Below are 11,638 nucleotides of genomic sequence, written 5' to 3'. Positions count from 1 at the left end.
TCATTTTGTTCACTGTAACAGTCACAGGAAACAAGGAAGAATAAAACATTTCTTTGAATGTGAAGGATATTTTCTAAAATTTACACAGCTTTTTCATTAACAGATGAAAATTTCTGTTATCCTAATGTCCAAATCATTAAAAGCAAAGGTTCTTTTATCCACCTCTGCATATTCTAATTGCTTTTCACATTTAAATATCAGGTACTGAATAAACTAGATTATCCTCCATTTCTTTCCTTCATACTCCGAAGTTTACATGCAAGCTCTTTTTTTAGGTATCAAACAGATTGAAATCCCTATCAAACTTATTTTGATTATTGTCATCAAGAATTTATTTTCTTTTTTATTGTTTTATTTAATTAGGGCGTATATTTGTCATTTTACATGAGAAATTTGATGAAAATGATGATTTTCCCAATAAAAGGTAAAGGCAAGGGTAAAAATGTCAAAAAATAAAAGATAAGGACGTTTTGCACAATAATACTGGAAGATAAGGGACATTTTGTGCTAATTACTCATTCAAAAAATTATGGTCAATTTGTAGTTAATTGGGAATTAAAAAGTAGAGTTAATCATTCGTTAGAGAATATACTATTTACAATCACTCACTATCGCGATTGTCCTACGTAACATACATGTGATGGTTAGTGATTTGATATATGAAGTAAAAAAAAAACTATCATATTAATATATTAAATCACAAACTGCCATGTAATTTGTCATGTAAGGCAACTATCGCCATGGGCGGACCCAATGGGGGGGTCACTTGACCCCCCAACTTTTGAGATCATTTTTTTTTAATATATATAAAGCCATGTTTGGTATCGATTGAAATTTAAATTTTAATGTAAATCAAAGTTAATAATTAGTTTTATTAACATATTTCTTGAATTCCTTAACTTCTAAAATTTTATCAAAATTTACTAAAAATCAGACTTTAATTCCCATCAAACAGTAACAGAATCACGATAAATTTGAATTTTCTCTCTTTTTCATTGCTATATCATATTTTCTCTCTCAAACCTTTTAACAAAATTTTAACTCTTCTAATTTTTTTAAAATTTGTTTATAATTTCTCTACAATTATCATATCTATTAGAAATTTTCATTTTTCAATCAAATTTTCCACTGATTAGAATCTAAATTTGTATTTTCTCCTATCCTATTTTTGTATATAGCATTATCTAAACTAATTATATAAAATTTAACTTATATATAATGAATTGTGTTTATTTGACTGATTATTAGTATCGAATATTAGTTATTTGTTTTTCTTTCGATTATTTGAATTGATTACTTGTATCAAATACACAACTTTTTAAAATGTGCATTTTCTTGTAATGAGCAAAATATTAATAAAGTTATTGTTCAAAATCAAATAGATGAAAATGATTAGCAAAATATTAATGAAAAAATATTTTTGAAATGTAAATCTAAATTTTTTTAGGTCAAATATGAATCATTTAAAAATAAAAAACAAAGTATTCGATTTGTACAAAATTTGATTGTGTCCCCCTAACTCAATTTCTCCGTGCCCGCCCCTGACTACCGCAATGAGCAACTATAAATAACATTACTTTTAATAAAAATTGGTGGAGCATCCCTAATTTATTATCCAACAAAATTATGTTTCATTTTAATTTTAATATATTGATCAATAAATTAAAGGTTCATTATTACCTTCATTTGTGATAATTTCTACTAATAACAAGTAACATTATTAAAAAAAAAATGTGTATTCTAGATTATGATGTTGGGTGTTGAAGATGTGTCTCGAAGCACTTGAAGCATTTGTCGTTTTTATAAATTTTAAGAAATAAAAACTTTCTAATGTAAAAATACAAGATAATCGATATGTTGATGGGAAAAAAAAAAGGAAAAGGAAAAAGGAAAGGGACTGCAGAAAAGATTGATGAAATAATGACCTCGAATTTGACGTGTGAATATGCAATGGTGAAAATGTTAGAATTTTGACATAGTAGTGTCTAACTAAAATATGATCGAGTTTTTCTATTTCAAATAGAATAGATTATTAATGTTTCTATCTGTAACTTGACTGTTAGAATCATTTTCTTTGTGTTTTATTTATTTCATTTCGTAAAATAGTCATGAACTTTCTTGAAGTGAAACTTTAGAAAATTTATATGATTTTATGAAAAAATTTATCTAGTGGAATGTTTCTATATTTAACAGTCAGTGACTTTTCTTCAGTTTGAAATGTCTCGATTTCCAAAAAGTGATATCAGGGACTCGGGTTGTTCGAAGTGTAAGAGCAAAGAAAATACAAGTTAGGTGACGTGGATAAATTTATGAGAGAATTAACACATCGATTTCTTTGTGTTTTATATATATCAACCCTCATTTTTCGGTAGACTAAACAACCTGAACACTTTAATAAAAATCATCCAAAAGGTATAGCAAGTTCAAAATTTGCAGGATATTAGTGTATGGAGATCTTGATTGTTACGCTAATAGTTTGTCACTTTCTAAATGAGACAACTATACTTTTTAGGGAAGAATACGTTCATCTTTATGGCATGACAATAAGTTGTCTTGGTAGATGATGTATTATCTTAGCGAGTCCACAAACTTGTACATGGGCATTGATGCATGGTATGGTGGAATTTATGTCGATGACTTATGAACTCCTGAAAAAGTTAAAGACGGAGGTTGATCACAATTTTTAGCAAGTTTCTTCGTCACAAGCTAAGTTGAAATTCTTATAATTTGTTGATCCTAAGCACATATATTATTTACAATCTTGCTATATGATGGATGAACATCCTGGTTTATACTCCGAGACTTATCAAATCTACAATTGACATAATCTCATACCATCTTTCACATCTCACATATTTAATACAACCATTACAATCTTGTCGCATTACTCATCTATCAACAAAGATGTCAAACTTAATGTACAGATAGCTTGATTTTATTCTTTATGGAGTAATATATTAATTCTCTGTTGTGAGAATTTTGGCCAAACAAGAAAGTTTTCATCAAAATTTCTCAAGCGGAGTGACCAAGAGGGTGGAAGAGACATGACTACGTTGGAGATATATAATTTCGATTTGGGGGAGACGTGGAATAATGCCTATTTGTAGACCTCAAACAATCTAAAGAGAAATTTAGTAAAATATATATAACTGTTGGAATATTGTTAAGGAAAAAGTGATTCATATTAAGAAGTGATTTGTGGTGTTTTACAAGGAGTGACGTAGCTCGGCAATGCATACAATGAATTGCTTAGCTTGGCCCTTTTCGGGGAGTCTTATAAAGAGTGTTTTAGCTGTCTCCGACATTGTCCCTATTTAATAGGCCTTTTAATCAAGAGCTTGTCATTTTTGTTTCGTCCAGTTACAGTGTTGACCTTATTTTATATGTCATCGCCCTTTTTTTGAAGTAATTTAGCTCTTGTTTGTTTTTCGTTCTTTTCCCATTAAAATGAAAAATATGATCGTTATTCATCACATAAAGTTACCAAATTTGAATTTCCATTTCTTGTGTGGGGGCACATAACGATTATATTTTTCATTTTCATTTTTACAAAAATGGAAAATAAACACCCCCTTAATTGGGTGTTGAGTTCAGCCAATCATGTAATCATTTCTAAGTCATGATCGCCCTTTTTTGAAGAGATTTAATTGGGTGTTGAATGATGTATAACTTGATTGCTCCAAATTAAAAAGTATAGTAACTCGGTCATTGTTTGGTCCTCATTATTTTCAATATACATTTTTCTCTTTCTTATTTTCAACTCTCATTCTTTAAGTAAATAATATTACACGTAAATATAAATTTTTTTCTTATTTGTTAACCACAAATTATTCATCAAAATATTATTCTAAAATGCATTTTGAACAAAGGTGTTCGATAACAGTTAGGGTTAACATTTAGAGACCTTCCATGTTATTAATATGTTGTTTGTGATAGACAGACGTTTCGATAGATTCGACGAAATGCCAACTTACAATGGTTGACATATTAATGGATACCAAAATGGAGTGACCTAATTATGTTTCTAGGTTAAAGTATAGTAATTTGATTGTTTTAAATTGAAGTTCAATACTGAGTACACGTATGATAAAATTTCGATCACCTCTATTGTTATTAACCCTTGAAAATTTGTTAATTTTTACTTTAGTTTTGCATATGTCCTTATATGTTTCCTTTGGGTTACTATTAAACTTGAATAGTATTTTGAGCATGAATTTAAAATACAAGGTAGGAAAAATAGAAAATTCATCATATAATTTATTGAAAACAACAAGTAAAATCTAACTAGAACATTCATATCAGCGTGCTACTTAGGAATAATAACATTTTATAATAGATAAATATACGAATATTAAGGGCCTGTTTGAGACACATTATTTCAAAAAAATACATTCTTAAACAGTGATTTGATATCGTTTCAACTACACATTTTTCAATAAAATGATATTACACACAGATCAAAAACTTTTCCTTATTTTTTAACCACACATTTCCCACCAATACATTATTCAAGAATGCATTATTACCAAAATAATGTGACTCAAACACCCCCTAAATTCATAAAGTATATTCATATTAAAAAGAACATTAACAAAGCAATTAATTGAACGACACGAAAGAAGCAAAAAAATTGATTGTGGCGATTGGATATGCATAGTTACGATTGCTTATTCTATCATATGATGATTGGACATGCGCAATTTGGTTATTGGATTTCAAAAATTTGGACATAAAGAAAATTGGGCAAAAATCAATTTGCTATGTGACACTGAAAATTAATTGGACAGAAATCAATCCATAGAAGTTAAATATACATGTAAGCTACATAAAAAATAACATACATAATTTGGGATTAGCTATAGATTACATTCAAACTAATTGCTATAATTTTGAGAAAATGGTGCTTCTGACGTGTTATAAATTAGGAAAAATGATATGACAAAAGAGAGACCAATAAACCTGTATTTTATTAAGAATCAATGCCCTGTATTTATAGGGTTCAAAAAAAAAGTTACAATTGAAATGAAATAGATCTTTTGGAGTAGATAAAACTAGTCTTGTACATCAACTGACGTACAAGATCTATTTTATTCAAATTGTAATTGTTCTAAAATGCATTTTGAGCAAAAATGAGGCTCAAACAACTGCTCGATTGCAGTCAAGATTAATGTTTAGAGACCTTTCATGTTATAATCTGTTGATTGTGATAGACACAAACATTTCGATAGATTCGACGGAATGCCAAATAATTCTGGTTGCCATATTAACGGATGGCAAATGGAGTGACCTAATTAAATTTCTAGTTTAAAGTTTAGTAATTTGATTGTTTTAAATTGAAGTTCAATAATGAGTGCAAGTATGATAAAAATTCGATGACCTCTATTGTGATTAACGCTTGAAAATTGTTAATTTTAGTTTTGTACATTTACTTCCTTGTATATTTCCTTGGCTTACTATTAAACTTGAATATTTTGAACATAAAACTCATATATAAGGTAGGAAAAATAGAAAATTCATCATATAATTTATTGAAAACTATAATTAACAAATGGGTATAAAATAAAGAAAAATCACTTGTACACCATGATGTACAGCTCCTTCACATGTTGAGGGAGCCCACATGAATAAAACAATTGTGAGCCCTCTCATTGTGGGATCGAGTTACATAGTCCACGTGAGTGACCACACGATTGACATAATACACACACATTGGAGGTTGAAATTATTTTATTCATGAAGAACCCACGTCGATCATGTGAGTGTGCAATCACCGGAGTGTCAATGGCGCGAATCATTTGACTTGTTCCCTCATTGTGAGGGTGCCGCAAGGTGTACAGTTTAAAAAAAAAAAAAGCTGTAAACCAAGCACTTCCGTATGATTGGTCAAATAGCATTTTGTGAAGTCCAGCTGTTCCCAAATTCCAACCCCATTCATGCACAACTCCTTTGACTTTCTTGGTTCACGTTTTATTTTTTTAAAATATTTTTGGGAAATGGGATTTTTATAAGTTTATATGTGTAAAATAATTTTATTTAAATAACATGTAATTAAAAATAAGTCAGAAAAAAAATGAATAAAATAATATTCAGCGGACATGATTTATATTTTATACATCAAAGTAGGTATCAAATCAAAAGGAAAATTTGAAAGTTCTCAACTTTTGTAATGTAACAAATATACTCTCAATCTTTTTTAGCATAATCCATCGGAACCTTTCAATTATGTAATAAAACTATTCGTTGATTTCATTTTGCTCATTAATGATGGAGTTCAACTTAATAAAACAACAAAAATTACGAATGAAACCCCATAACTTTTGGAAAGTACAAATGAATCACACTTAAAATAATTAAATACATATTAATAAGAAAAAAAATTAAAAATTTTGGCCCAACCATCTTGTCCAAACCAAAACCAAAAGGAAAAGGAACGTTGCTTCGTGGACAGGGATGGGGACAGGTGCCCCTGTCCCAAATCCTGCCTCCATCCTCTGTCCATATGGTTTTTCTCAAGGAAAAGAAGATAGAGTGCATCTTCGAGGCAATCGGTATGGGTATTGCATATGATGACCAAGAGGATGCACTTCAATGCAATTGATACAAGCTTGGGTGCTACTATATGTTATTAGGAGTCAATTGACATGATTTTGAAGAATTTATAAGGCTCAAAAACTATTCTAAAGTTTTAGTCCCCGTTTGGTCAAATGAACCATTAGTATTGGTCAATAAAAAGTCATTTGAACCATTAGTATTTGCCCTTTTGACCTTTCTCGATGATGTGAAGTAACCTTGTTGATTCAGTCAGTTTTGTAACAGTGTGTGAATGGAGTCTTGTTCTTGACTTGCAACAAAATGGCTTCAGAAAGTGAAAAAAAAAAGTAATAAATAGTGGATGCTTGAGCCATATTATTTTTAAAAAATGTATTATAAAATAATAGATTGATAAAAAAATATGTGATTAAAAAATAAAGGAAAAATTTTATATTTGCATATAATAATATTATTTTATTGAAGAATGTCTAATGAAATAATGTCAAATTACTGTTAAAATTTGTAATTTTTTAAAATAATGCAGCTCAAACAAGGCTATGATATAAATAGAAAACAAATATTAGTTTTGAAATTACCAAGACAATTCAGTTAGTAATTCAATAAAAGAACGATCCATTAAACTAAATATCATAAAAAAAAGTAAAAATTGAACATTTGTTCTAAGATTATGGTCCTCACCTGTCCCAACCAATTTTACAAGAACCTTTGCTATATCCCCTCCAACTACCTAAACTTACAAAAAGCCCCAATTTTTCATCTCACTTTTACATTTTTCTCTTCGCTTCTCATGTCGACTCGAACGCGACGAATTGACCACCCTCCGCAATTGTCCTCTCCTGCATTGCATGTTGTGTATGCCTGTGCTCCCCTTCGTAAGTGACGATCAACATCGATGGATCATCTGTGGCCCTCTCCACGTGCTTTCTTGCCGGGCATCCCCTTACGGTACTGCACTTATAGTAACCCCTAAACAACAAGAAAGGTTACATCAATCTCGTGAAATGGTTGTACAAAATCGTCGTCATCATACAATACGATTGATGGTTGCATAAAAATTACCGCGGGAATGGCGAGCCCTTGATCGGCTTTTGACCATACTTTCTCCACGAGTACTCATCCGCGGGAATATCTGCGATTTTTGAGCTAATGGCCGGGACCCTAATCGTCCTCTTCACCTTATATTTCCTGTCCAATCGATACATAATTAATGAATTTTCAATGTAAAAATGGTCTTAACATGTATTTAAATTACGTGTTACAATTGTGACAACTCGATTAGTGAACGCTACCTAAGTTTGTATTTTGATTTTAGACCCAAAAAAGAAATTTATTTGCACAATGATTTAACTAGTTCTTAACGTGCGCATACGCACGGGCCTAATTCTAATGTGCGCCGAGTCCAACAAAGAAAACGACAGACTCAGAGAGTCAAAATTTTACGCCGAGCCCTCTAACGAACGCCACAGTCGATATAGAAACATTTTCGTACAACGTAACTGTCACGCACGACTTTGGTCACAGGCAATTGACGTTATCACGGCAACTTAGGATGCTATTGTCTGCCCGTGGGCAGACTTCTTTTGGCTTTTTCTAGGTTAGACCACGACTTTTCTTTTTTCATAATAATATATAATAACTAAAAATTAAAAAAAAATAAAAAGTCAACAAAATCGGATTTTAGCATGAGAAATATTTAGCAGGTTTAAAATTCAGGAAAATTAAATAATTTTTTTATTTAATTGCCTAAAATACGCACCTCTTCTTGCAATGACACCGGCCGGAGACGTTTTCTGACTTTGTGTGCTCCCGGCACCTCTTCCCGGATAGTGGAGGCTTTCCGGCGGAAATAGAAGGGCCTGCAGGAGCCAAAAACATAGAGGACGACCCACCTTTGCCGTTTGACACGCTCCCGTCGCCGGTTATACACGAAACAAACGTCGTCGACGAGTTTCCTGACGTTGACATCGCCGCCGATAAACTGAAACCGTCCTTGCTCTTCAAGTCATTACTAATCTCTTTAACAAAAGGCGTGGAACCGACCACGCTTGGCTTCATGAAATCAAGGGTAAATGCTGGTTCTGGCACCACCGCAGCCGCCGGAGTTGCAGGGAAAAGATTGAGATTAAGATCCTGAAGCTGAGGTTTATTAATCCCAGAGACTGGAGGCATTTGACTAGACCCAGAAGCAAAATTATGATTTTCAACGAAAGTGAGCCGCTCCGGTGGTGGAGTTTGAACCGGAGCACGGCGGAATCGGGCATGGCCAGATCGATTTAGAATAGAAATAACCTTTTTGAACTTAGAAACAGTAAAATCAGTTATTTCTGTACAGTCGATTTGCGGGTTTTGTTGTTCCTGGTGAGAGACCAGCCGGATTAAATGGTCCATGGATTTCAAACCCGCCGTCGCCGCCTCCTGCAACGCCACTTGCTCGTTCATTTCACCATACCCCATCATTTCCACCGCCGTTTTTCCTCCAAAGAGAGGGGAAAAAATAAATAAATAAAAAAACTTCCCAATCAAATTTGAAGATTTACTGAACCCACATCAGAAAATTACAACCCAAAAACCAAATCAAGAAAAAAAACTCAGCGAAAATGGATAGAAAATTGCAGTGGTGTGTTGGGGTGGGTTGGTATATAAAGAAGAGGGAGGATGACCGGAAGACTGGATGAGTTTAATCGGACGGTTGAGATTTGTTTTGAAGACTTCAATGCATTCTCAGTATGAGACAAAATAGAGGCCTTTGTATGTTGGGTGGGGCCTAATTGCGGAAGTATTAGGAATTGATAATGCCAGCGTCAAATTCTATTCTTCCAGCATAATGTACATTTCTTAGTGCATAAAGTACAAATAATATTGTAGTGAAAATGGGGTGATTGGGGGTGCTTGAGTAAGGAAAATTTGTGGGGCCCAACTTTGAAAATAATGAATATATGAAAGTGAATTTCTCGTGAAGTTGAAAAGAAAACGCTGGCGAGATTACAGAGTTGGTGAGAAAAAGACAAAGTGGTGATTAGGATATCCTTAGGCACCCAACTTGTAACATTAATTAACTTTGTAACGTATATTAATTATTGTGGTTGGGATTATGGCAATCTCATATGAGATTTGTGTATAAATTATTAGGGAAAAAAAAGATTAATAGCTTCTTCTTCTTTTCTTTTTAAATAGCAAATTGGTTTTTAATTTATTGAAAAAAAAACTACGAGCATATCATTTTTTTTTTTTTGGGGTGCGGGGTGGGGGGAAGGTATATACAGTGTAAAAAGAAAGACCCTCTTGTCTAGTGTAGTCGGGTGTTCAGAAAATAAATTTGTTATACATTTAGCTCATACTTGAGATTTATTTTTTCAAAACTCATTTTTAATTACACTTTTTCATAAAATAATTTTATACGTAAATTCAAATTTTTTTCATACTTTTTAATAACATGTTCTTTAAAAAATCACTATTAAAAAATATTTTTTTGCCCAAAGATTATCAAAGTTTCAAATTATATTATTATTAGAGAATAAAATACAAATTTCAAAATGAATTTTTAATGGATGAATTGTCTAGAAATAAAATTATTTTTAATTTTCACGGGGCGGGTTCAGGGAGGGACAAGCCCTCGCCAGCCCATTCGGGGTGAATTTTTTTGCCATCACTAATTACAAATATCTTGAATGGGGGTTATGGCAATCTAAAAATAGAGGTGTTACCAAGCATGCAATGTTCAAATCGTGAAGCTAGTCGACATAATAATGTTAGGAAGTATATGAAAATCCTAAAAAGATGAGTACGAAATTAACTCGCAATTTTTGTATTTTATTAATTAAATATTAAATCATAGTAAATATCTTCTTTCTGTTTTTAAAATATTTATTGGTGATAATTTTGTTGGGTTTAATAGAATTTTGGAAAGAATTTATAAATATTACGTAAAATTCACGAAGGTGATGTCGAGACACATCAATGCATCTCCTTCATTGGCATTCAACTATCGAAAAGAAGCAAGCTTGCAATTAGAAAACTAAGTTTCGGGCAATAATTTTAAAATTGGGTGGGCTATTTTTATTTATTTATTTATTTTTATGTCGGTCCTTTGACGAGCCCTTTGCTCAAGCTTCTATTGCACCTTTAGAAAGGTTTATTTATTTATTTTTGGGTGTTCTTGTGCTACCATTAGCTCCTCTTTGGATTCGCCCTTCGAAATACTGTAACACATTGTGATATTTACGTGAATTTCTTTATAAGATAGGCATAAATGACGGGTCATTACACTAAAAATTGTGCACATTCTAAAATTTTCTCATAATAGTTGTAGTAGGAAGTGCTAAAATTTCTTTCAAAACAGTTGGAAAAAAAGTCATTTATGTCATCTTGTAGCACTAAGAATCCTAGCTCAAATACTAATAGCAGTTTTACTAGAAGTTCTGAAACATAGCATATTTAACAAAATTATTCACACATATATCACATAGATTTCTTTCCTTGAGTTTCTTATATTGATTATGTTATACATATAAATTACATGACATGTAAATGATAGAGGGAGTTCTGCATATGTCAACTTGACATCAGTTATTCAATTGTATTGGACTAATTAATCAAATAACCTTATATTGTGCTTGAAACCCATTAACACACTTCCCTATATATATGTGAGTTCATTTGCAATCAATATGTTAGTTTAACTCTAGCCAAATTCCATCTCCCGTCTCTTGCACTCGTTCTTCTTTCGTATGATCGTTGACTTGATCGTTGGAGTGTAAACGATCACTAAACCTTTTTCTTGACCGACGACTTTTGCCTTCTAGTGGGTTATTTGAGTGCGCGGGTAACATCTAAGTGGAGGGGTGGTGGCTGAAATTCTTTTAGCGTATTTTTCAAGATCAACATATTATTTTGGGTAAAATTTCACAAAACATTTTTCATCTATATTATGTCGGGACAAGTACATTAAAAACAATTAGACGTACAATGAAATAATTTATTTGTTATTGTTTACTTGTAGGTCTGTTTAAAATAAATTTTGGAGGAGAATGGAAAATTATTTAAATTGTTCTTGTTTGTAGTTTTGATTGTTTGTATTTAGCCAGGA

The 11,638-nt window shown here is 31.8% G+C and overlaps 1 protein-coding gene across 1 annotated transcript; it reads right to left on the bottom strand.

The window, feature by feature from the left end:
- Positions 1-7,144: 7,144 nt before the first annotated feature.
- Positions 7,145-9,170, bottom strand: LOC111396663 (probable WRKY transcription factor 17). Its single transcript, XM_023023112.1, has 3 exons — positions 8,309-9,170; positions 7,612-7,737; positions 7,145-7,518 (listed from the first exon to the last, which is right to left on the bottom strand). Exons 1-3 carry the CDS (start codon positions 9,007-9,009, stop codon positions 7,338-7,340), a joined length of 1,008 nt encoding a protein of 335 aa, XP_022878880.1. The 5' UTR covers positions 9,010-9,170; the 3' UTR covers positions 7,145-7,337.
- Positions 9,171-11,638: the final 2,468 nt, after the last annotated feature.

Source organism: Olea europaea, chromosome 7 (assembly GCF_002742605.1).
Source record: "Olea europaea var. sylvestris chromosome 7, O_europaea_v1, whole genome shotgun sequence".
Classification (NCBI taxonomy): domain Eukaryota; kingdom Viridiplantae; phylum Streptophyta; class Magnoliopsida; order Lamiales; family Oleaceae; genus Olea; species Olea europaea.
Note: the sequence above shows the minus strand (reverse complement) of the source record. Positions and strands in the feature narration are given on the sequence as shown.

Bases quoted from the DNA above. Each gene is read 5' to 3' on its own strand.
- LOC111396663 (XM_023023112.1), bottom strand. From the start codon at position 9,009: ATGATGGGGTATGGTGAAATGAACGAGCAAGTGGCGTTGCAGGAGGCG. The intron at 7,738-8,308 runs GTGCGTATTTTA...TCGATTGGACAG, and splicing joins CGGTGTCATTGCAAGAAGAG to GAAATATAAGGTGAAGAGGA. The intron at 7,519-7,611 runs GTAATTTTTATG...CTTGTTGTTTAG, and splicing joins AAGGGCTCGCCATTCCCGCG to GGGTTACTATAAGTGCAGTA.